We start from the raw sequence: 27,348 nt of genomic DNA on the forward strand, positions 1-27,348 counted from the left end.
AACCAACAAAAGGAACTCAGTTGCAGCCAACAGACATCCATATAATGAGAGGCAGCTCAATTATTCCCCAAATAGTATTAGTATCTACGAACACACTCATCATGACTTCAAAATAGTCGAATCACACCCAAATATAACCACAAGTTTGGTTCAATCAGACCAGTGATCCACCGAAGTCACTTAAGATTTTAAAACAGCTAATATGCTGCTGCTTACCATATGGGTGACCAGCTAACCACATGGATGGACTACCTGTCCGGGGTAGCCAATGGGGACCTGAGAGGTGAGAGGCAGGGTCGACAGGCCAGCGCCCTGCGCCAGTTAGTGACGGTCCACCTGTCACCATCAGGTTGGAGTTCAAACTGTTTGTGGCACAGCCAGCAGAGTGAAGACGTGCAAAATCAGCCAGTTCTTTGCTTTCTCTATATAAAGAGAAACAAAAAAATGCACACATTTAGCAACATTGTTTTACGTGCTTAGAGCCTAGAACATGTCTCATGGGATCTACCAGTTTAAACCACTTTGGAACTTTTCTAAAACTGCAAAATGTAGACAAAGTGCAGGTTTTTCACGTTAAAGGAAATCTTTCTGCTACCACCTCTGGCTGCTGTATGTGGTTGCCCCGGGGAATAATGGAATTGTATTTTGAAGGGAAAGCTGAAGACTGTTGGAGAGATATATGTGGAGAGGTACTCTGTGGTGAGTGAGGAGACTAAACAAATTATGACTTCTGCCATGATTTGTCATGAAATTCCTACAGATGAGAGCGAGGAAGTGGCATTTGATGTGGTTGGACCATTGAATTTTGGTGGCGTGGCTAAGTATGAGTTTGTCCTTATGGACATGCTTTCAAAATGGCGAGAGGTGCATAACTTTCTGCTGCATCGGTGGTGAAGTTTTTAACTGAAGTGTTTTCTAGGGACTTAAGTCCGAGATGTATCCTTACCAATAATGGAGTGCAATGGACCTCCAGGGAATTTGAAACATTCTAGAACAAAAGGGTCATTCAGCATTAAGAGGGTCATTCGTACATTGAAGGAAGCTATACAGATTACCCACGCTGTGGGTAATACCTGGGTTGGAGTGGTGAAGATGAGTGGAAGAGTATAGGTTCACACCACATAGTACAACCGGAATGTGTCCTTTTGAACTGCTCAGGAAGCACAAACCTTGTAATATGTTATGCCCTTCCTGGGTACGTCTGTACAGTTCAAGTGACGAAAATGTTAGGAAACCGAGGAAGGAAGGAAAAGAGAACTATTGTAAGAAAAAAGAAACAATAGAAAAAAGAAACAATCAGTTTGGTTTGTGCAAGTCTGTGAAACGGTCAAGAGTCAAAGTGGGTGATTTGGTGAAGGTCAAATTCGCCAATGGAACAAATAACTTCTAATTTTACTGGAATCCTCTGTGTGGTGAAAATATTCACATGAGCTGTGGAACTGGAGAATGGGAAAATTTGGAATTTTAACTGAATTGGCATCAATAATGTAACTTGTATTAAGGGCGTTTTGTTGGGGGGGGCATGCTTTTGTTATTTGTATAACTGTTTTCCGAATTGTCATTTTAGGAGTGTCCTTTTCGAATTATTTGTTCGGAACTATTTTCCACTAATATTTTTTCTCGGTTATGCGAGGGGGATATGTGGTATTGTTGCAGATTTAAAAATGGTATATTCTTTCTACTACCTCTGGCTGTTCTATGTGGTTTCCCTGGGGAATACTGGAATGGGAATGTAGAGCGTTGTATTTTGAAGAGAGAAGCTGAAGACGGTTGGAAAGATCTTTGTGGAGAGCTATGCTGCAGCTAGAGTTGTTGTTCTGTGAAATAAAGTTATTATTTCACATTATCATCTCTGCTTGCTAGCCTGCTTGCACATAAACAAGCTAGGAAAGAAAGAAAGTGCTCTCTTCTGGTACTCTGCATAAGGACAAAGAGCAAGCAATATGCATCTGAAGAATTAACTAAACTGACGTGCATATGGTAATGGAAGCAAAATCTCCATTTAAAAACATGAATACACGGTGCATCATGGAAATATTTGTATTCATGATGGGAATTCAACTCCAAACTGAACTGAACCTACTCTTTTCCAATTTAATAACCGCATTGGTTGGAAACCAAAAAATATGTAGTTGTGTAAGCCCCGCTCGCTAGATTCTAGGTATTTTATAAAGGCACAGATTCCCTCAATGGTAGGGTCTTGTAGCATGAAGCCAGCTCTGTGCCTTTTCACTTTGAGGACTACTTCGCAGACCAGAGTTCAGTAGAGTTTAAAAGCTGCAAATAAGTATGCAGTGTGAGGATATTTTGCAGTTGATTATTAGATTTGTTGTAAGTTTGTTGGAGGCATAACAATTAAGACCGGACTACATTTATAAATTGATTCAATGAGGGCTTCTTTTATTTTTATTAAGCATGAATCTTTTCACGTATGTCTACATGCTGGGGCATGGTGTGAAGTATTTAGTAACTAGGATTCACACTTGCATAGAAATTGTCAAAGGGCTCAATTTACCATTTAACTCACACCAACGGTGGTGCAATGCACACAAGTCGTCCTAGTAGCCAGTTATTTTTGGAAATTAACAGTCTACAATTCTTCAAATATTTAGACACTAAATCTTTCTTCCACCAGGTGCAACAATTTCAGCTTCACAAACCGACACCAGAAGCAAAGAATGTTTACTTTGAGATCTTCAAGGAAAAAAAGGCTCAGACAGAATAAAAGAACTAGGTGTGAGCACAGAGCTCTATTCGTGTGAAAAGAGAGATGCAAATCGGACCGCTCAGAGGGGTTGATCACAAACAATGGAACTTGCGAAATACGCAGGACCTCATAAAAACAGATTTGGGAATTCCATGGTTCAACCCGAAATGAGGGTTTGATAATTGGTTTAAAAGATATGGCTAAATGTAGAGAGCATGTGGATTAACAAATTATGGAGAAAAGATTATTCTTTAAACATTAAGGTTTCGACCCAAAAATTCCAGGAATGGTTCCTCCCCACGCTCTGCCCGCCTGCATTCACCTCAGTAATTTTTCCTGGTCCCGTTCCAAACGTCCAGCCAGGAGGCGGTCGTCCCGGTGTCGACTGCGATCATCTCCAGTGTCATCTTCTGTCCGACCAGGCCCTTGGAGAAGAAAATTCATAAAAGTCTTTGATCATCATCATCATCATCATCATTTAGGACGGGACAATATACAAACTACCTGCACTAGCATTCAAAGCAGCAAATGGTTTGGCCCATAGCTACCTCATATCCCTCCTCACACTACACATCAACAATGATCTGAAGACCTACCAATCACAACCTTCTAGCAACACCCAAGTCCCGTTTGATACCTTTAAGTTCAAGCCCTTCTACCTTCCAGGCCTCCGTAACTCAAACATCTAGCATTCCACATTTAGGATCTCTCCCTTCTGTTAAAAATGCACTAAAGACATCTGCTGCCACTTAAAAGGCCTAAAAACGACCTAGACCAAAGCGTTATAAAAATGTTACCCCAGGTGCCTTCAAGTTTCTTTACTTAGTGGTTGGATAGTGCGCCCTAGATTGCTTTTAACTTTGCCAACCATATCACTTCATAGGCGTAATTAATCAAAACCTAAACTAGTATTTCTGCAAATCAGGTTAACTTTCCCGAATTAGCTACACATGTGCCTCCATTGCAGTCATGGAAAGGGTTTCCGATAGAAATGTAATAGCTGCTAAATAATAACATTTTCTAAGGACTACATATAGCACAAGCATAAAGGGTTACCATATAAATATACATACACACAGGCATTGAACATCTATGGTTATTGACAAACCGCTCCAATAAGGGGCCCACTTGGCAAAAGCATCAACCAGAACCTTTGATTGCAAAAAAGGACTCCTCAACGACAACACAGTGCAGAAATCGGACTATGAATAGGATTAGATGTGATCTACGATGTACACGGACTGGTCTGTAGGATAAATGTGGTCCAATTATCTGCGGATTTAAGAGGATAACCCGATAGCACAGGCAGTCATACTCCCCAATTCTCAATATGCAAGATCATGTACTACCTGGTGACAGAACACAGCAACTTAATATTGAGCTCTTGCCAGTACCGATTACAGACCAAAATCAATCTGTTCTCAAATTATTCACTAGGACAATAAGTTTGGCAGGGTGTTAGAGGATGTGGATTTAGATCCAAAAACAGCAGAAATCCAAAAGCTACACCTCTGGGAATACTTCTAGGTTATGTGAAGACTTGCCTTTTTAAAATGACTTGATTGTTTTTCGTATCAGATGCTTCTCGCTCTCAGTACAGTCCATGTCAATGGTCCAACTCTATCAGCAGTAAGACGTGTTACTCTAACAGTAGTTCCGCTAAAGTTTTAATAGAAGTGTTCTGATTTTTTATATAGCATACAATCACCAATTACTTGGTCTCCTAGCGTTAGATTCACAGCAGAATGTGAAATATCAGTCAACAGTACACTCGTACATCACCTTCTAAACTCCCAGCACCTACCTTAGTTTGCCAAATCCCTTATCTGCTTCATTTCTCTGGCTTAGTCTTGCTTACTCAATGCCCAAGTTTGCCAGACTTGTTCCTTTCTAAAAAAAAAGGCTGTTACTCCTAACCACAAACCAAAAAGGAAGTCCTCCTTCTCTTGGTATTATACACCAGACTAGAAAACAACGCTGGGAACATTTCTTATCCTCCCTCTGCAATTTCTCCAGGTGGAATAATCTACAGAAGCCATTTTACTTAACCTTTCAGTGGGAGATCTACTTCATGTTATAACCTTTACTACCCTTGTGGTGAAGTCCACAACCTGGGACGCAGGCCAAACTGAGAGTACAACAGTTTTCTGACCGCAAAGGTTCTCGGAGACGTATGTTCCTACATACCAGGTCCAGCCCACAGGGAACCCACACTAACTGGGTGGACACACAAGAGCAGATGCCAGCGTTCAATTAGAAGTAATCCTTTCCCATTGAAAAGTTGTCTTTACTCTAGTCAATTACCAAGCACACAAGTACACAATCACAGGATTTGCTGGGGCCTCAAAATTGTGAACTGGCTTTTCAGAATGAGAAAGGAGCCTTATAAGGGAACACATGACGACTGGAATTCCCAAGATGGGCAAGCGGTCCTGGGTGGTGGTAAAAAAACAGTATCAATATAGTCTAGGATGTGCCTGGGAGTCTGCATCACAGCATCAAAATCGAAATTACTTAGCTGAGGCGGGGATCAAGCTTCTGATTAAGGAATGTCAAACAATGTAAAAACATTTTAAATTTCATTCAACCCGTGTATGTAAAAATTAATATTTAGAAAATGGTCAGTCCAAAAATAGCGAAGCTTTAGGTGGAATTAGCAGACGTGGAAGAGTCAGAAATGTCTTAGTTGGTTACTTACAACAGGATGTCATACAAGGTTTGATAAACTTACAAACATTTGCCCTAGTTGACTAACAAACATTTGCCCTAGTTGAAATTGTATACATATTGGAACATCTTCGGTGCGGCGTGCCACCAATGTTAGGTGGGTCTCCGCAATGAATTGTGGTACGAAGCTGCAGTCCAACATTGTAGCAATAGAAACAATAACAGTCATAGCCAATAGGTCTCGCGTTTTGGACCTTATAAGTGTTTAGTTATCCAGCACAATATCCTTGGTGCAACAACATCAAATGTTGCATGGCTAAACACTTGTAAAAGGTCCCAAATGCGAGACCTCTTGGCTATGCCAATGCTTGTTCTTTCTTGCCCTTCGTCTTTAATGCCTTCTTTCACAAAGACAAGAAACTAGTAGTGCCAGATCGATAGGCTTTTTAAAATCTGTGTCAGCAAAGACCTTCTGGTTTACTAAAATTATGTGTATAACACAGTTATGCTGGTGTTCATTCATTTGTTCATTCAGTGCCGGACAGTATTATGGTAATTTGAGCAGAGACAAAAAAATAAAACATTTTGCATTTAGTCCCAACAGGTTCCCAAATAATAAAGCTTTGCAAAAACCATGATAAAACAAAAGGCTGGTGGCCAACGCCAGGCCCATTGGCTTTGCCAATGTTTGTCCCTTTTTGTACTTTTCTCCCACAGGCTGACCAAGCCAGATTGACCCCCCTCAGAAGGCACTATCCAAAAATCAACCTAATGTGTAAAAGTAACTAGTTGCAGAGAACAAATAGTTTATAGTTTAACTAGCTCCCCAAAACCAAAACAAAACTCCAGTCCTTAAACAATGCCTTACAGACAGCTTACCACATGTATCCAACACACCTGACTGCCCAAAAAAAGTGTAGAGGATCGAGGCAGAGGAGAGGAAAATAAGCCTGACACCAAGCCATAGCAGTGCTCTGTGTTGAGGAGAGCGGGCAATACAATATCGCTGGAGGGGGTGAAGACAGAACGAATTAGGCAGGAGTAACAGAAACCCCACAGACATATTTGTCCTTGGTCCATCTTTAAAGAAATCCTTATGTTCTGTTTTATGCTACAAAAATGTACTAAAGAAATGTGACTCTTCTAATCTTCAGGAAGACAACACGGAGGAGCAGGGAGGCCACATTTGAGACATAAGATATTTGGATCCTGTATGAAAGAAATCCTGACATTTGGTTCGTGTACCATATAATTTCGAGGACGTCCATAATAAATCGGCCAAAATCACAACAAGGTTCAAAGACTATAAGAAGTTCCGCCCTGACTGATGGTGGCTCCTCCGTGTACATATAACATAGAGTTGCTTATATTAAGAGTATAGCTCAAGGAAATTGAAATACCTGAGCATCTCGCAAATACGTGTGGAATTATTTTGAAATGCATCAATTTTAAAACACAGAAATAATGGAGTCAAATGTTTTAAGGTCCTGAAGAAGGTGTGAAAAAAGAAAAAGCACCGAAACGCTGCGTCGACTGTTTTCTTTTTAACTTTGACTTTTTATATGATACTGTATAACCATGTTAAGTGGTTTTTTATTTTTTCTTTATTTGTGATAACGTGTTAGATTGTAACCCAATTGGGAGGTAAATAAATCCTTATGATCATTTTTAATGACAAAAAACTTCTCTGTTTGGTATATTTGAGTGCGTTTTTAAGTTCATTAAGTTGGAGTACAGTGCTTCACCTAGTAGGTAAATCTGCCCCCTATACATAATGGTATAGAATATTATCCCTTTCAAACCAGACCACTTCCATAAGTACTAAAAACAGCTATCTGCTGTCTTGCTAGATAGGGATTTCTAAATTTTTCTACTAAAGAAATGTGAACCAGCATAATATTAATATTGTTTGCTGAGCCGCGTTTTCATGGCACCGGTCCCCGATTCCTTCCTTGTATTTCTGGCGCTGCTTTAACGCCCCTGTGAGTGACTGGCTCGCATCTCAGTGGAGCGAATACTGAATAAACTGAATAAACAAGTTCACATGAAGGAACTTTTGCCATCCCCTGTGGAGGAAGATGGTTTGGTTTTCATCTCTTGCGAGTGTTTGGTTAAAATGCAGCTGTGTCCTCCTCAGCACATGATGTAAATAAAAATGAAACTTGGGACACGAAGAATGGGGGAAACAGGCAAAAATGAAAAGAGAATAGTACATACCTGTTGGGGTTTCAAGTGATCGCTGTACGGAAACGTGCAGCCGGCAGCGCTGATGGTCCCCCAAAGAGTTTCTAGTAGTTAATTCATGTTATGCTAATTTGACCTCCTAGTGGGAATGGACTGCGGAAAAAGCAAAGACTGCCAGAGAAAGAGTGTTTGTGTCTGTGTCAGGAGTTTATCAAGAGAAGAGCGAAAGCAGAAGTAAAATTTTTTTTGTTAGCGTTTGTTTTTTAACTTCTATTCCTTATTTTGCTTTTTTTCCGTCTGCCCCGCGTACCCTGCCGAGCGCTGTTGCACATCTTCAAACAGAAAATACATCAAAACAAGCAGCATCTGTGTTCAAGCACACTTGTGCTTGTGGCGCCATCCGCCTTGCGGGTGTGAGCAACAGCCAATTAGCATGCACGCCGCTGCTCGCTCCCTCAAGGTGGATGCCGCCACAAGCACGAGTATGTGCTTGAAAATGAGCAGACCGATAGCTAAAGGCCCTCCTAGAGCAGCGCATACGTGCTGCCTAGGAGAGACCTAAAAATGAGGCGGGACATGCTGTTGGAACTGGAGAGTGGACCACTGCCAGAGCTACTCCTGGTATGAAGCAAGCAGGAGACGGGAAGTGGGTGCGGCAACCATCTTCTGCCCTAAACCACAAAGATTAATGGGCAGAGAGACTAACTACATTACTATTTGGCTGCTTGGAATAAAAGGAAACAAAACTATCGGCGGTAAAAATTTTACTGTACCTGGTGAGTAGGATGTAGGAGTTAAAAATAATGCAAAAATAATTTTTAAAACCTATTCACTGCTAGTCAGACGGTTTTCCTAAATTACTAATGTATTCAAGAGACCATTGTCTTAAATTAATAATGGGGTCCAGAGAGTAGTGCAAAGGTTTTTTTTGCCATTACGTGTAGAAAATTGATGGCACGAGTTTGGTGACCTAATGACCTAAATGAACTGCGTTCAAGTTCCATCAGCATCTGTGCATGGGCAGCACTGGGGGAAAACTGGGTTCCATTTTGTGGGAAATATGGATGTTGCCGAACATCAAATTTTCGTCTGACAAACCCAGGTTTTTCTGAAGAAAAAAATGTTAAAAGTTACATACGATGTACAAAAACAATTCTCTAATCCCCGAAGTGTGCATCCTCCCATTTGTATTTACGCCACTGAAAGGATTTTTGCGTTACTTGGCTTGGTAGTTAGTACTTCTTTATTTTGCAGTCTAAACTTTGCAGTCTAAACTCGATGTTTTACGGATATTTTCTTTTTAGCAGTTACAATCCAGTGATTGGATCTGGGCTCAATGGAGTGGGTAGCCGCTTGCAGCGTTGACAATTTCATCCAGAACCTTTAGCACTACACATGCAAAAACAGCTATACAAATTATCAAAATATACATGGCGCAATTAATTACACAGCAAGGAAATCGGCATTTGAAATCTTTAATTCCCTCCTCTCTTGCAACCAGACTGTCTCCAGCTATTGGAAGTTGATCTATGTGTTTCTACACCAACTGAAGAACCCTGCAAATGTCTGTCCATAAATGCCAATTGTTAACCCACCCTACCTCAAGCGAAAGCCATTCACCAGTGTGGCCAATCTGTGGCGTTGCTGGGTGTTTTTCATTCTTTGTGCGTCATGCACGCAGAACCGCCTTTAGCATTACAAGCGTGCTACCCCTACATCTGCACCTGAATTGGATGCACCTCGTACATGCTTTCCAAGCTGTCGCACCAGCCATGATCAATGTTGCGTTTTTGGCAGGGCACAATGCTACCAGACCTGAACGTTAAGCACCAAGACAGTAAATATCTATTGAACTGGCTGCAAAGTAGTAGACCATGGCAAGACGCCATGGGAAAACTATGAATGAGGGAACAAATAATAAACCTTACATTCATCTTCAAAAGTGGGAACAGAAGGAGTAAAGTAAATGAGGTGAGAGCAGCATAGCTGGAAAAAAACTGAAAATGTATGATGGTCTGTGAAAGGACATAAGCACATGTTAATAGACTGGCGGTTCGACCGGAGGTTAGCAGTGATTCCAGTATGGATTACTAAATTATATTGTCATGGCATTAAAGGACAAGGCAACGTTTGTGGTCTGGGATGAGGACTGGTGGTCAGCCAACAGACCGAGGAAGAGGCGTTCACATTTTTAACCCAGTCCTCTTCTAGTGAACTTTTATACTCTAGCCTGGACACAAGAGTAGAAAAGTGGGAAAGTAGGGATGATTTTGCTCTTTACTTATGCTGGTTGTTGTAAAAGAGTTTTGCCCACACTTCTGCAAACTTTCAAAAGTAATCTTGGATTCAATCTTCGGATAATGTTTTTAAGGTGGCGAGAGAAAAGCAGAGATTTGTGGCACTGAACCAAACTAACCCCAAAGCAGAATAATTCAAAAATGTCTCCCTCTAGCTACAAACTAGTCATCCTCGAGACCAATTCTAAATTTTAGTTTGCACTGTAGAATCATTTGAAGAAATTAGGGTTCTGTTGACACCAATGATTTCTCCCTTACGAGGTCCCAGTCAAGTGGCCTTGAAACATTTTAGCACTTGGCATCATACAAGATCATGGATTATTCATGGGGGAAAGGTATAAAGGTGTGTGTGGAGGGATAGTGCTTTGTAGCTGAAGGTAGCAAATGTAATCAACGTGGCACGGACCATTCTTACTCCATACTATGAGGAACTCAGTTCACAAAATAGTGGTTAATAACATAGAAAACCATAAGAGCATCTCCTTTTAAAAAAATAAAAATTAAAAGCACATTTCACGAAGCACTTTGGTCAGGAGACTGTGTTAAACAAGAACTGGCAACGATAATAGGTCTATTGGCTGCCAGTCTTTTCACTTTGTCAGGGCTGGTTTTATCAAGGTTTTTGCAAAACTTAAGAAACTGCTCGGCATTCGTAAAAAAGAAAATTAAAGAAAATGGACGAAAAGCAAAATGCACACATCGCCGTTTTAATCTGTAGGCACCACTTAAGAGACCTACTTTGTGTGGATGTGCTCCTTGTGAAGGGGAAAAATTACATCACTCCCAGTAGTTAGCCATTGGCTAAAGAGGGCTGCTTCATGCTGTAGCAGGTGGAAAAAATGACAATACTAAATCAACTGATAAAGGCCTGGCTAAAAACCTCTATAAGTATGTATTAAACAAAGTTTAAAAAAAAATCAAATCTTTTGAGTAACACAATGGCTAAAATTGGGTCAATTTGTCATTCTGCTCCGATAACCACGTTGAAGGGCTTATTTATTGATGATCAAGGTGTCATATCACTGGTCTTTTGAAGAAAGCAGCTCTTTAAACACAATTTCATTCTTTTGTTTTTCCTACACTGAGCAAGACACGTTTGACTAATGGTTAATTCTTTGAGGAAAAATGCTCGGACTCACTTTACTCAACGTCTGTGCGCTTGGCAGATTAAATGACAACTATGGGCAAACGGCGCTGTGATTGAATAACGAAATTAGAATGGGCTTTAATTTCTCCAACTAATAGACTGGAGGCTTTGTATTAATGAATAAAGAATGGTGGAATCAAGTACATTTACTTCAGTGTACAATCCTAGTCACACACTCCACCGGCATGACCATAATACTGTAAAAAAAAAAAAAAAAATCCAGTTCTAGAAAAATATGTGTGACCTCCGCTACAAGATCATTTACATTTTCTTTATAAATTAGGACCCGTGTAATGGATCTTCTCAAAAAAGCAGACTTACTTCATATCATAGGTCATAGTAGTGCAATTAGTTAGGGTGACCCAGTATTTGGTAGCAGCCTGCTCCTTGCACACTGTTTAGCTCGGGTGATGCTTCTAGCGCTTACTAGTCACTTTAATAATTTAAGAAGTTTTCTATAATATTGCCATGTCACTTTGCAGTACATAAAATGTTGGTGTACAGATGGAGGCAACGACTTGAACTGACGATTAGTTCAGACCCTTATCTGAAGAGTTTCTCCTTCCTGCTGTAAATGTGGGTGGTGCGTTATTGGTCATTGCTTTTGGTTATTGCTGGAGGTGATGAGACTCTTCACAGCGTGTCCCCAATAAGGTTTGCAAAACATCTAATAAACGACTGGGAGACAGGGTTAAGATCCTCCCAGGGTATCGGTCCAAGTTCTCCCTCTCGGTGTTGTGTTTTAAGTTAGTTACTTAACAATAGGAGCTCTGCCAAGCCAGAACCTGCACAGCGATGGCATATGACTTTTCATCCATCAATCAATCTCTTTGCAAGTATCAAACTTCTCCTTTGTACACAGTTCATGATGCTGTACACAATCACAGGTCCTCGCTAACCAGGCATCCTCAATCTGTACAATACCCCGTCATTAAACAAAAGGGCCATAGATGAATATGAAACTAAAATGTAATCTTGCATGTAGATGGGCAAGGTGACCACGGTGTTAGGAGTCAGCGAGGAGCTCTTAAAGATATGATTCTTAACATTGCCTCACAGACTGAAGCACTTTTAGACTAGTACATCATAACAGTATTTACACATGGTTCTAAAGAACTCAAAATGAAAATGTGTACACTACCATTCCGAGTCAAACAAACTTTTTCTGAATATAAGAGTAAGCTCGGCCATGGATTCCAATTCCAATAGAGTTGCAACAATTCAAAAAGACAGATACCAGAGGGGGGCGGAGCTAGCAGCCGCGGAAGATGGCCGCATAGTCCCTGAGCTCCGTCGGCACCGTTTTTCTATCCTCAAATATCCTGCATCAACCTGCACTTTGTAACTTCCCCTACACCCCTGCTCATTGCGGGTTGTGCGGTGACCTGGCGGACCCGTCCTGGTGAAGCTCCACACTGCTCCGACGACGTTGGCTGGCCGGCTCTGAGGCGTTGTGAGGGCCAGAGATCCACGGACTCGGGTAACAACGAGGCCGCGATACGTGACGCGACGTGCGGCAGCGCACGGGCAGACGCCCCGGGGGGCGGTCGGACCTCCTGCTAAGGTCGGCGCCAGGACGGGAGAGACACATTGGGGTCTACGGCTGCCTGTGACTGCACCACGGATCTGCTCCTCGAGACAACGGACGGTGAGACTGTGTGGAGAGAGTGGGGAGCGCGCGAGAATTCCATTGGCCTTAGGGGTCCGGGGACACGCAGATCGGCGCGGACAAGGTGTGCACACCGCTGGACAGAGGGTGTGCGGTGCTGTTGAACTTGCGTCCCCCCCCCTCCCTACCTCTGCTGTGGGACGTTGGCTTAGCGCCCGGCTCGGGGACTGTCGGTCTCCTGAGGCCGGCACACAGAGACACCCGGGACTGCGCGGCTCCCCCTGCCCTCCAGCTTCTCACTCAACTTGGGTGTGCGTTCCAGGACACTTCACACGTGGCCCGGGCCTTGCCGAGTAGCTGCTGACAATCGCGGTTCCAGGCGGGGACAGGCCTGCAGCTCCCCCGGCTAGGCTGAGACCCTTACCTGGTGGCGGACATTCTTTTGCGTGTGCCAGGCGTGCCGCATTGGAGGTCGGAAGGCTGCTCCAGCAGGGGGTTGTTTACAGGCTGGTCTTCCTCCACGCAGAGGCGCGGGCATTACAGGACGCAGGGCGGCATGGGGAAGGGAGACAGGACACAGAGCAAGCTCCCTTTTTCACAGCGACGAGTGCAGGTGCTGAGTCCCCAGATCCACCAGGAGGAGGTGCAGACAGCAGGGGAGCAGCCGGAGGAAAACTCGGACATAAAGTCCATGCTTAGATCCATGGAACTAAACATCCAAACAAATATCACGGCGCTGGGGACAAAGATGGACGCCATGTCCTACAGAATGGACCGCATGGCGGAACGGCTTGACAAGCACACGGAGAGACACGACATGGCGGAACGGCGCATAACGGAGGTGGAGGAGGCTCAGACGGACTTGGACACAGCGAGACGCCGGGCAGAGACGCTGATCAAGACTCTGCAGGACAAAACAGAGGATTTAGAAGCAAGGTCACGTCGCTGTAACCTCCGCATACTTGGTCTGCCGGAGACCACTCAGACCGGTAGAATGGAGCTATTTGTGGAAACCCTGCTCACCAAGCTACTGGGAGAAGGAGTGTTCTCTGCAATGTTCGTGGTCGAACGCGCACATCGGTCGTTGGGCCCGAGGCCTAATCCGGGTCTCCCTCCACGGCCGATAATCGCGAAGTTGCTGAATTACAGGGACAGGGACACGGCGCTTCGGCTGGCGCGGGCCAAAGGCGATCTGCACTTCGAGGGATCAGTGATCTCCATTTTCCCGGATTTCACGGCTCGGGTACAGGAGGCGCGCAAACACTTTGCGCCGCACAAGAAACATCTCAGAGACATGGGGCTCGATTACGCGATGCTGTACCCGGCCAAGCTTCGTGTCAACAGAAAGGGCCACTCTCATATCTTCACGGACCCTGCGGAGCTGCAAAAAGCCATGAAGAAGTGGGCCCGAGACAGGCCGGAAGAGCAGGCAGAAAGCCAAGAGGAAGCAGATCAGCAACGTATGGACGACCAGGAGTGACTCTGCGAAGTGTGCCATGTGGTACGGTGATCGCCCACTCTTCCAAGAGGTGTGGCGCCGCGGCCAGGGCGACTGACGCTGGAATCTGGGGACCACGGTTCGATCCCCGGCTCCGGCGGCAGGTCAGCCAGCACCATGTGACTCTGGGCAATAGCTCGCTTAATCTTCCCGACGGCCCCCCAGCGCCTAGAGACCCTTACGGGTGATTGTGCGCTTTACAAATGTGGACTTTACTTTCCTACGGTGGTCGTGGGTGACTCGAGAGACCTAGATCCGGAACCGTCCTGCACAGACGTGATGTTACAGATAAGAGGGGTTGGGGCTATGGCACTGTTATTTTCCATTTGTTGCATTGGCCCACACCCACAGTGCCTGTTACGTCCCGCTGGACTGTTGATGTTGGGTGGGCTGTGATGGCTGCATTTGGAGTGGGGAGGGGGAGATTTTCTGACATTGCTGGGGGAAAATGAAGATACTGTTGCTCAGGTTGATGTGACGACGCATTACTGGTGGTGCGCGACGGGGGGTGGGGGCACTGGGCACCAGAGTTGTGAATTGTTGGTTGGGACTGAGTTGGCTGGCTACCTTCGCCCACGCGCTGTTGGCTAATGGGGCAATTGACCTGGTGGTCGGGGAGGGGCGGGTGGGATGGAGACCTGCGTGGCCGAGTTGGGGTGGGTCAGCTGTGGGAGGGGGGCGGAATGTTGGGGTTTGTTTTTGAATCCGGGCTGTTTTTCTGGATAAGTGAAATTGTGCTTTGCCGAGCTTTGCTGAAACTTTCCACTGTTTATGCTGCTGTTGCTCCCTCTCAGATTCGCTTCATTGAGTATGCTACTGGGGTTTACATGTGTCTATCGCCCGATTGTACCACAATCTATCATGGTGGATAGGAATGATACTGGGGAGCTCACATCTTTGAGGGGGCCGGAACCTGCTCGCTTGAGAGTCCTAACTTGGAATGTGAGGGGCTTAAATGACTTCAGAAAGCTACGCAAAGTCCTCAGCTATTTGCGCAGACATCACATAGATCTCGCCCTCTTACAGGAAACACACTTGCCCCTGACCAGTAAAATGCTCACTTACAAGGGTCTGGCAAATTGTAGTGTAGCTTCGGGCTTCACAACACACTCACGGGGGACTCTCACTTGGGCGAACCCTGGCTCCAAACTCGAGTTAACGCCCTTGGAATCAGACACTGAGGGTAGGTATGTACTCTGCAGGTGCAAGGGCAGGGGTCTGGACTGCATGGTGGTGAATGTATATGGCCCTAACTTTGACTCCCCGGAGTTCTACTCAACACTGGCTCAGAAATGCAGGTTGTATGAATGTTCTGGAATGCTCTGGGGTGGGGATTTCGATCTGGTGCTTGACCCGCTGCTGGACAGATCAACGGGACCTCACAGGAGCCCGTCGGCAGCCGCCACGGTGCTACAGACTGCAATGGTGCGCCTGGATTTACTGGATGTTTGGCGCAGTAGACACCATGCCAGAGGGGGATACACGCACTATTCCGCCTACCATGACATTCACACGAGAATAGATTATTGGCTTGCGACACCACTTTTAGCTAATAGGGTGAGGGATTGTCAGATTCTTCCGCGCACGCTGTCAGATCATTCTCCTCTTCTCCTGATCATTGAACTTCCGTCGCCTAGACTCCCCCCCCTTCACGTGGCGCTTCCCCCCATATTCCTTACTAGAGGAGGTGTTCAGGGGTGAGCTCGCGGATGAGATCCAAACCTTCTTTGACGTTAATGTGGGCTCTGTGGATAACTTCCAGACGTTATGGGAGACATTTAAGGTGTATGTGCGCGGTGTGGCGATGGCCAAACATTCCAGCGTCCTTAAATCCATCAGGCAGAGGCTAGAGCACCTAGAATCCCGGCTGGCCGACCTTGAACAGCAACAGCTCGCTGACCCTACTGGGGAAGCACTGGATCAGATTAAACTGCTGGTGTCGGAATATAATGAGGAAGCCGACAGGGAAGTTAAACACATGGGTAAATACGCTACTGCCCGCACTTATGGCGAGGGCGAGAGACCTAGCTCCCTGCTGGCCACCCTGGTCCGCACCGAAAGACGTCAGCTTGTAGTTGGCGAATTAGTGTCGGGCACGGGAGAGATACTTACTGACGAGGAGCGAATACTTGACGAGTTCAGACTATACTACGCCTCTCTTTATGAGTCTAAATCTACCGGTATGGAGGGGGCGATAGACGACTACTTAGGTTTCATCAAAATGCCACAACTGTTGAACGCTCAGAGAGAATTTCTAATGATGCCTATTCAGAGGGAAGAAATAGTGGAGGCTCTGGACGGCATGAGATCTGGCAGTGCCCCGGGGGCTGACGGGTTGACGGTTGGCTTCTACAAGGCCTTCAAAGACCAACTGATACCCTACCTCTCGACACTGTTCGACGACATATGCCTGGAAGGTAGCATGGCCCCATCCATGCGGGAGGCACTTATTATTACTCTTCTAAAACCAGGGAAACCTTCGAATGAACGGGGTTCGTATCGGCCACTCTCTTTGATCAATGTCGATGCTAAACTGTATGCCAAGGTCTTGGCGACGCGCCTCGCTCTCTTGGCCCCGGAACTGGTTGCTCCGGAACAGGCCGGCTTCATCCCCACTAGGAACCTCACATATAACATACGTACGGTGCTGGGAACGATGCAGCACGTGAAGCCAGAGTGTAAGGCGTTGGCAGTGTTCTTGGACATGGAAAAGGCGTTCGACTCCGTCGAATGGCCGTTCATGTCGAGAGTGTTGCGGAAACTGGGCTTGGGTGAACCCTTCCTCCAAATGATAGGAGCATTGTACTATGAACCAGAAGCCAGGGTCCGACTAGGTAACAGGGTGTCAGATGCGTTTGCAATACGTAGGGGCACTAGACAAGGCTGCCCTCTCTCTCCATTGCTATATGCACTTGTCGCGGAACCCATGGCGTGTGCTCTGCGAGAATACCATAGTCACGAGGGAATCAGCTTCCCAACCTACAAGATCTGCATATCCACGTACGCAGACGACACCCTTTTATATGTCAGAGACCCGGAGCGCAACTTATCCTCTGTCCTGCGTGAAGTAGTGCAGTTTGGAGCGTTATCTGGACTGAGGGTAAACTGGAATAAATCTGTTGCGTTTCCACTGACCCCGGTGACGAGCAAGTTCGGGATGGATTATCCACTGCAGTGGTCGGATGACCCGGTCCGCTACCTGGGTATACAATTGCACCCTGACCCTGATATCCTGGTGAGGGAAAATTATGGGGTGGCATTTTCTAAACTGACTGATGATGTGGACAGATGGTGCAGATTACCGTTATCTCTGTCGGGACGCATTGCCCTGATGAAAATGATTGTCCTCCCACGGTTCCTGTTTCTGTTCAATAACATCCCGGTGACGTTGCCGAAGGTCTTCTTCAAGACTCTGACACAGGCACTCACGCGGCTGGCGTGGGGTGGCAAGCAACCGAGAGTACAGTGGCAAGTCCTAACGCTTCCCTATGAACTAGGGGGTTTAGGGGCTCCTGATCTGGAAAGATACTATAGGGTAGCCCAAGCAACGCATTTGCATACCTGGACGCACGGGGATCGTAATATCCCGCATGTGCTACTGGAGACCCTCTTCACTGCCCCTCTCCCTCCACCTGCTACGGTGTTTGAGCAGGCTTCGCGTCGGGTGGGTAGGTTGGACTCCATTGCCGCGACAAACCATGCGTGGCACTCGCTGGCCCGGGGGCATGGACACGGAATACTGTATTCCCCTCTGGTCCCTATAGAATGGGCGGTTTGGCTCTCACCGCTACGAGAGAAGGGGGTCACGTGCGCTCTTCGACAATTGGGGGTACTCAAAATGGGAGACCTGTTCCGGGACGGGACGGCAGCCACCTGGACGCAATTGGTCCAATCCCGCCCACCGGCCACGCTACTGCAGCGTTTCCTCTTTCACAGGGTACGAGCGGCGTTGCGGACCTTGCTGGGTTTGACCATGCGGGAGCCTCCTGAAACTCCGGAACTAACGTACGTCCTCAAAACCAAGTCCTCAAGCCATCTTATCTCCCGGATGTATAGGGCAGGCCAGATAGGCGGGAAACAGCCTGCCTCCAAAGCCCGTTCGGCATGGCAACGAGATCTGCAGGCAGATATCAGCGATTCCATGTGGGAGTACTGCTGCTGCAACACTAAAAGAGTGTCCCTTAACGCTCGACATAGGCTCATACATTTTAAATTTTTGCAAAGAGTATTATACTCCTGAACGCTTACATAGGTATGGCCTCAGACAATCAGCGGAGTGCGAGCGCTGCCACGCTCAGGTGGCGGACTTTATGCATCTGGCGTGGTCCTGCCCGGGCATCAACAAATTCTGGGCTGACATTTTTGGGGAACTAGGTCGAATTTTGGAGACTGAGTTACCAGTTGACCCAGCGTTGGCGTTACTGGGTTATTCCAGACTCCTCCCTCCGGCGGTGCGTCGCCTGGCGGATATGGGACTGATTATGGCCCGGCGTGCGGTGGCGCGGTGCTGGATGCGGGGTCCTCTCCCGACTAAAGGTGGTTGGTCCAGAGACATGTTGTATGGGTGCACCCAGTCGCAGCTCTATAGTGAGCTTCTTCCGCCAATCAGTAGACCAAAAAATTTCTGGGACCTGTATCTGACGTATGCTACAAACACGGAAGGGACGGATTCAGTTCAGGAGGAGACTGAAGAGAGGCAGAACGGGGGAGGGAGCACTGAGGTTTGAGGTACACAGTGGTCGGGACAAGTGACTCAGGTGGGCCTGAATGCGTTGATGGGCGAGTCTGCAAGGGCATTGGAGGTCTAGTGGATGCGGGTCACCTTGAGGACAATTGTCTGTGAGCATCTAGTGGGGAGGGCCGATCGAGCATGAGGGGGTCACAATGGAGCGGGGCGGGTGGAGAGTGGGTAGCGGACTGGGTGGACAGGTAGAGGTAGAGTTACGGTTAGGGGAGCGAGGCAAAGGCGAGCATAGGGGAAGTTGTGGGGGGGTAGGGGCGGAGTTGGGTGGTAGTTGTAGGAGAGGTTCTAGAACTGGGTTAGTGGGCTGGACAGGCATACCACACACATACAGCTGGCCACATAGTGCCATTGAGTATGCTTCAACAGAGGGAGGTGAGGTCGCTCCAGGGCGACCATGATACCTTTGGGAAATTAGATGGGCGGTGGGGATGAGGACCTGAGGCTACTGGTCCCTGGGAGGCGGCTATTCTGCTTGATTTACTGGTACTACTGTGATGGTATTGGTGTTCCTTTACATTGCTGCCGGCCTCAGGGTTGTAGGCGTAGAGCTGTGTGTATGCACTGACACCGAATAAAAGTTTATAACCCAAAAAAAAAAAAAAAAAAAGACAGATACCAGAGTCACCATGAAGCACATTTAAACATCCTTCCTGGATGAGAGAGACAATGAGAAGATGAGATGGCGGCACCAAAGGTCTTTAAACAGTTCTAGGTTGTGGCTAGACTTGGATGAAGACATTCTGTGTTAAATGACAAACAAACTTTTCACCTTGGAGTGAGCTCAATGGAGGATACCTGTGAAAGGTGGGTGCAGACAGGATATTAGTTGAATGAGACCACAAGCCTTTACTCTAGTTATGAAAGGCAAGTTCCAGATCAAACTGCACAACCTAATAGACCAACGCCTTGTTCACATATTGGGTCTGGCACAAGAACCGTTTAAAGATCCAGATATTTGGGGGGAGCGGGGGATGTCTAGAGCTGGCAGGAGGTGAGGTTAACAAAAAAAGTTCCTTCCTCTGGGGCAATGAGCTAAAGCAGTCTAAGACAGGTGCAGAAGTTATTATCAATTGCTAATGAGTAAATCTGGAGAACACTGAGAAATGCAGAATAGACAATCCCTGTTCCAAGAGTAGGCTGAAGATTGATAACTATGATCTGAAAAACCTTTATGCATCAATAACATTTACACAACACATTGAAGATTTTCTGGAACGGATGGACCTGGAGAGCTGTAATGAAAAGGGAAATCTGAACAATTTTAATTTGTACAACTAATTGTGTTATAATACACGAACAAAAACCAGCCAGTTAAAGGAAACAATAAAGTGTACAACACCCAGCGGGAGAATATCATCCAGAGACAGACCTCCCTGAAGTAACAGGTCCTGTAAAATGTGATCATTGCAAGGTTGTCCTGAGGCTTTTCAATTCTTGACCTACCAACACCATTAACTGATTCTGCTCTACACCAGTTAAAAGACTATTATATTGCAATCTCTTTGAAGGACTAACAAATCCAGTAATTACAATTCTCCAAAGCTTTTTTTTCTAGAAAATTAACCAAATTTCACTACTGCTGGGACTTTATTAAAATATATATTCACCAATGGAAAGTTACAAAACTCATGTACCATAACCATGCTCACATATGATCTCATTACTTAAAGAAGTTTGTAAATAGGCAAGCATAAAAAATAACGCATTCAAGAATTTGACAACTCTAGTCCCTCAGTCCACCGAGCAGTTGGATTTTCAGGAGAGATAACAAACCTGCAGATATCTTGTACACAGTGGTCTTTTAGAATCAGTTCAAGATCTTTTCAATTTCTCTAGCCGACTAGATTCCTGTGACAACCCGAGTCCACCGAGTTTGTGTGTAACCTGATGGATTTCGGGTGACAGATCTTTTGGCAAAAACGCATGACCAGCGTGGAGCGAGGCCAGCTTGAATATCCACAGGGCTCTCGGGTGATGTGGCACCTTTGGGAGGACCCTTCGATCCACTCAGCGGGTCGCGCTATGACAGACTTCACTGGCGATTGGTTTCATTTTGAAACCAGGTCCTGCTTTCGCATTTTTTAATGAGACGCTTCATCTTCCGTACAAAAACCTTATTGTCTTGTAGTGAAAGCCTATTTTGTCCATATATCACATGACGCATGCAGCGCGCATAGAATTCAAATCAATTATGCACAGAGGGAAGGCTCAGGCACCATTTCCTTGGCAACGAAAGCCGAATGCTAAATACTTGCATTTTACTCGCCAAATACTACAGATTACTCATCTAAAGCACGCTTTCTCCTGCTTAAAAGGTCTGTAAATTCAAAACACTCTCTGCTCAGTGTAAGCAAGCTAATATTATCACTAGGATCCCTGGCATACCGGAGGCTTGGAAAAAGAGGGGACCCTTGTTTTTTTGTAGCGAGGCCAAGCCGCATTGCTTAGCAACAGCCCCAGAGGCCCGCTAGAATCCAGGCCTTGTTTGCAACCTTTTAGTTCTGCTCCGCAAATTGCATTTAATGCGGCCTAGCAGGGCGCTGGTCAGCGTCGGGGTCAACAAACCGCTCCCAGTAATAGCAATGAGGCTTTGTTACTAGAAGTCACAGCGGGAAGCCAGAGAAAGGAAACGCCGCATATGTAAAATACAGGGGGGAGGGGACTAACCCACACGCCAACAGGAGGACCCCAGCGAGGGTTTGTGGAAACCACCAAGAGATGAATCCAACTGTTACAAGTACCAACATAAGCCAACATTCGCCGAAGAAATTGGTTTTATGCACAATCATTCACCTGACTGGATTGCACTATTCAGTAGCTCTGAGGATACTGCCGTGGCCATTTTTTTGTTGCTTTAAATAAAATACACTGTGACATTTTTACTTTTCGCCTCCCTACACTCAGAACGAGATGAGAGACCGAATGATGTATATTAATGATTAGGTGCACCGACCGCTCTGTGCCGCGGTGCAGACTGGGTGCTGCATCGAAATAAATGTGCTGCGGCTAGTACAGGCACGAACCTGCATGTGCAATCGGAACCATATAAGTGAGCGACTGAAAGATTATTATAGCCACCTGCAGAGGGACGTCTAGGGGGGTCCATGGGACTCCCGAGCCTCCTTTCAATGGGCATCTGAAGGAAGCACACTGAAAGTGCACCATCTCAAGTTGGAGCACCTTGACACCTCTTTTGCATCTGTGCCAGCATCTGTAATGCGGTGCAGCCGCAGAGGAAAAGTTTCCTAATTTTTTTTAAAGGCCACACCGCGCTTGACATTGGAAGAGTTTTTCCAACTTTAGCCATGTCGGTGTGGTTTTAAGCCTGGGAGTTTACCTCCTAAACCTCAGATTGGAAAGCAATCGGGATCACTGCCCTGCCATGAGGCCTACAAGAACGGCATGCGAGCTCTACATGTTGACATGGCCACCCAGTGTTGAATATTAAAAGTGGACACTGTTGCATGAGGCCCACTTCTCTCACCCCTTCAATTCATTAGGAAACACTGAACAGCTAAAGGCAAAGCGGCTCATGAATGCACACAAACCTCACTCCCCATCTCCATACCAACCATCCTTGCAGATACGGATTAGGTACGCATACATTTTGACTGTCCTTCAATGGCAGGACTAAACAACCCTTCAGAGGCAGACAAAAAGAACAGGAACCCATACAGTCCGTACCGTACCTCTTTCTAATGTTGTGCACAGCAAAGATTAGCCCACACATAAAACCCACAAGGGTAATGGTGGGTGCATCCATCCATTAACAGGGATTATAATTTATGATTAGTATGAGTGATATTAAAACCTTATTATGCAAACTCCATAGTTGCACGCTTCTTTGCTGTGGCAAGCCCAAATGGCTTCTTGGATGAAAGAGGGTACTGACAAATTATGTATTACAACAAAAATTCAGAAAAATATCTTGGGCACAAACAGGGCCTCAGTAACGGCACGACTACATGGGATGGGGAAAGCGGTCAGACTAGACCCCATTTCAAGAATGATATTGTACAAAACTCTTCGTAAGCATTACAACCTCGGATACTTCCAGAAGTAGGGCCACATGACAATTTTTAACATTTAAGTATGCAGTACATGGATTACAGAAGCAAAGGAGGCCTTAGTCCCAATCTCCTTAACCCTATACCACGCAAATCAGTTGCCTAAACCCTTCTTGAAATTCTCATCAAACAAAGTGTTACTTTCTTTCGACTATCAGTACTTGCTTTACTTTTCACAGGGCTTGTAGGCAGTCTCGGAAAATCAATAGGTCTAATAAAACAAGGAGCAACGTTATTACTTGAAACAACTAGGAGCTCTATGGGGGGGGATCTCAAAGGTAAAAAAAGGGAGTTGCAAAACTCATCAGCACATACATGTTCAACTCAAATCAGTCTATTTGCTACATGGAGCTCCATTAAAAAAAAATGCCCGCGTAAATAAGTTTACCCCCTTAAGGGTCAAAACTCCAGTATTTCCTCAGCACAGAGAGCAAATAGAAATAGAGTTTGTTGAAATATGTCAGTTCTAGTTTTGAAGGAATGGGTTTGAATTAGGTGATTAGGTCGGGAAGCTCTGAAGTTCAAATTAGGATAGGTCCACGCTCTGTGGACAGCACCACTTAAACCCTTCCGGGTAGACTAGGAAGCCTTTCCTCTAGGACACCACGGAGTTGGTATGAAACACTGCCACAGGCCCTGTTTGCACTGACAGGAGCAGCTGTGTGCCAGTCATAGGGTAAATCCAATGGTGTTGTATGTGTCCCTTGGAATGAGGCAAGGAGAGGACTGAGAATGCCAACACTTCGAGGACAGCAGAGTAAGATCAGCATCAAGCCTTTGGATTGTGCAGTATGAAAGAATGAACACTTGGGCCCCAGAGCTAGAGACCAACATACACCATATGATCTTGGCAGGTGGAAGCCAGAACACAAACAGATGCACTAGGGACATCTACTATAAAGCCCACACCCTACTCATCTTCTAAATATTTGATCAGTCGCAACAGCAGAAAGATCAATTCTAAGAAAAACGGTCAAAAAAATTAGAGAGATATACAGAGAGAAAATAACCTCATCGGGACCGACTTTCTCCAAGCAGCCCTCTTCATTGATTGGTCTACTGACGTGTCAAGTCACATTTCAGCCACTGGTTAATGAATGGCAGAATTCTTCTCGTTCATAAGAGCCCATTCGTAAAAAACGTAGCTACCTTTAGGGTCAAGGATTACTATGACATGTTTTGAAACCCAAAAATATTATTTCCTCTAGCCACTTTTTATTTATAAATAAACATTGTGAGATCCCAGAAGCTACTCCAACAACTAAGCATTTTTTTTAACACTGTAAGACAAACTAGGCATAAAAAGAGTAAAAGGCTGACAACCAGTGCAGACCTTATGGCTTTCTCAATGCTGGTTTTACATCATTGGAAAGACTCCATATTCTGCTAGTAGAGCCAGAAACCTCTGAAGTACAGATCAGACGGAAGTAGTGAATTTATACAGGAGGTGTAAGTAACTTGGTCAAATATGAACCGTTCAGATATATCAGATGCAAGGCCATAACCTCTACGGTGTACAGCATCCTGAAGCTGTGGATTGAGGACTGTTGATTTTTCCTGTGAAATGATTTAGATCTACATTTCAGCGAAGTAGAATAGAGTTGTCCCTTTCGCCATCAACATAAAATATTTTGCATTGATCCAATAGGTACATGCTGTGTTCAATGTGCTAAAGACAAGGTTAACATGGCGTATCTCCCTACTCTTGTTTCTACCCCCTCTTCAATCCACTTCAAAGCTCCTTGTCATGCTTACAATACATAACCTCAGCAGACTGTCTGTATATAAATGGAAGTTGTTTCTCATTCTGTATTAACTGTACACCTCTTACAAAAATGCACACGATCACCTAAATTCTTTTGAAAGAGCCTTTGTCTATTCACTACTTCCAACTGATTTACCAGTACAATCTTGTGCCAGCACCACAGTATGTGCGACCACACATGCCTGCGGGAGCAGAGGGATTCCGAACAGACTGGAACTATGCACCATGAAAGCAGTATTTCACTTCTACCTTCACCTCAAAAATGGTATGTCCAAGCTAAAGCCCTTCAGTCCCACTTCTACACTTTAGTGGTGTACATTTTAGTTGGCTGTTCATTTTTCCCTGCGGCAGACAGTTGGGATCGGCAAGCTAATCACACAAAGGCACATATATCAGCAAGATGTGCACGCTGATACACCACGCTTTATTAGACCTTAGAGGAGGCTACACATATGATGCTGGCTGGTAATGCGATTACTTCTGTTAGTTCCCATCAAGTACAAGAATCTCAATAAATGATTTCAGAGTTGCCCAAAGAACCATCAATACATTTGAAAAAACAGAATACAAACTATTACAGGTACATTTGTACAGGTAGGCAACACATCCGCGTCTTACCTTTGATGCAACCCAGGGATAGTGAGCGGTCTCTTTCGGCAAGGTTTTGTCCAAGTTTGCTGCTACTGTTGTCCTTTTGACGTGCAACTGCCACAGCGATGCCAACAGGGGGATGTCTCACTTCTACCTCTCCCTGCGAACCAATGCTCTCCCGCCCAAAGGACTTGGCACTTTCTGGTCTCTCTGGGTCCCTTTTCAAGTTTTTCCCAGTCTGCTGGGCAAGCAGTTGCTGAATCTTAGACGCATTGAGTTGAGACTGATCCACCTTCATGTTGCCCAGACCACCAAAAGGACTTTTTTTACCACTGCCCTGCCTTGATGACGTCTCCTTGGCAAAGCTGCCGCTGTACTTGATAAGGCTCTGCATAGCGGATCCTTCACCCTGTGAAGCTGAATGATGCACTTCTGCAGTGCTCCTTGAACCACCTGCGGACCTGTGCATGTTGGTAGACTCAAGGTAAGCCTTTTTGGCATCGTCCTCCACCCGGTTTGCATGGTTGTGCTGGGCAGCAAGAACAGCCATCTGGGTAGTGGCAAAGTTGCCCATTTCGAATGGCTTCCATTTTTGCTCTGGCAACTTCAGCTGAGCATGGTCCAAGTGTTGCCTAGAAGAGTCCATAGTACCATAAGCCTTTGAGGATTCTTTGGAGCAGGACCTCTGAAACCGTTCTCGATCACACGAACGGAGCTCATTTTCTGCACATTGTTTCACTGGGTCCTTTGAGGCAAGAAAGTCTCTGCTTTCTGGGGAGCCAAGCCCAGATCGATGCATGAAGGGTTCTGTAGCAGCAGGCCTCTTAATTACCATAGAGTTGGACCGGATTACAGAGGTCTTTTCCCTAAGAGACTCACCCCTTTTAGCATCACTGTGGCTGGAAAACTCCTGAGATTGAGGACGAGAACAATCAGAAAGCAGTTTGTCTCCTGGAGAATGCAACATGCCCACTTTGCCAGTGTCTTTGCCTTTGTTGTCACGCGCCTGGGAGGCTATCTGGATGGGACCAATCCTCTCATCGTAGGCCTCAACAGATGGCACAAAGGTTGGCGCAATGACCTTGTGTTCCCTACCCGGGTCCTTGGCTTGTGGGAAGATGGTGTACATGCTGGAATGGACAGGTTGCGGAGGGAATGTGGAAGGGGCTACCAACTTTGTTGGCTGCTGGGAAGTGTGGGGGGACGGACAGCTGCATGGTACATGCAGTGAACCAACTGAAGTCACAACAGAGTCGCAGCGTTTTGTTCGGTCCACATGCGTGTGAGCTGAAGGCCTCATATTCTCATCATGCCTATTTGGGTCCTTGGCACAGCGGTCATGTTCTGTGCCAGCAGCTTTTGATAAGGAGTCCCCTCCACTGTTACAATTACTTAACAAGGATGTTTGCAAAGGGTTCTTGGATTTCGGGTCTCCGCTGCTAGAGCCCCGATTTGGCATGTGTTCTGGGTGAAAAGGGGACAGGCGCTCTCCATGTTTGATTACCCGTTCAAAACCAGACAGTTTCCTTTCGTTATCAGGTTTGTTGTCCTGAGTAAGATCCACAACGCTTCGTGGTCTTGCTTCCTCTTTAGGCCTGTTGTCTTTCTTACCGTATGGCAATGAGTGTTCGCTTCTACACGCCCTCTCCTTTGCAGAGTCTTTTGCACTTTTGTGTGGGTGTCCACTGAGGTCCCTTTCTCGCGTGTGCGAACTGGGTGTGTGATTGGCCATTGTTCTAGAGACAGAGGTTTGTGGGTGCAAGGTAGATTGTCCTGCGTGACCGGATAAGTAAAAACCATCTGAAACATAAAAAGAAGTGATTAACACCAAAAATCTGACACACTCTGAAAACCAAATAGATTAAATGTCCATATGTAACTAAATAAAAATGTTTCAAGTATGTAAATCTATGAGAAAAGTAAATATCTTAAAACATGGATTGCTCATACAACATTGCAGTAAATCAACTATGACTAATTGTGATCCAGTGGCGTAATGCAGAGTATCAGGCACTGCTGCAAAAAAAATTATATATACACACATATATATCTGGTTTTGCTAGTGGCTTGGG

The 27,348-nt window shown here is 45.6% G+C and overlaps 1 protein-coding gene across 4 annotated transcripts in view; it reads right to left on the bottom strand.

Moving 5' to 3' along the window:
* TNRC18 (trinucleotide repeat containing 18) overlaps nucleotides 1-27,348 on the bottom strand; it is a 204,223-nt gene that overhangs the window by 115,694 nt on the left and 61,181 nt on the right. For all 4 annotated transcript variants that reach the window (XM_078665022.1, XM_078665019.1, XM_078665020.1 and 1 more), the window contains exons 5-7: nucleotides 25,304-27,076; nucleotides 3,030-3,132; nucleotides 217-422 (exon numbers count right to left, since the gene is read on the bottom strand). In XM_078665022.1, the coding sequence (XP_078521148.1) occupies nucleotides 217-422; nucleotides 3,030-3,132; nucleotides 25,304-27,076 (2,082 nt within the window). The remainder of the gene's footprint in view (nucleotides 1-216; nucleotides 423-3,029; nucleotides 3,133-25,303; nucleotides 27,077-27,348) is intronic.

This window comes from Lissotriton helveticus, chromosome 10 (assembly GCF_964261635.1).
Source record: "Lissotriton helveticus chromosome 10, aLisHel1.1, whole genome shotgun sequence".
Taxonomy (NCBI): domain Eukaryota; kingdom Metazoa; phylum Chordata; class Amphibia; order Caudata; family Salamandridae; genus Lissotriton; species Lissotriton helveticus.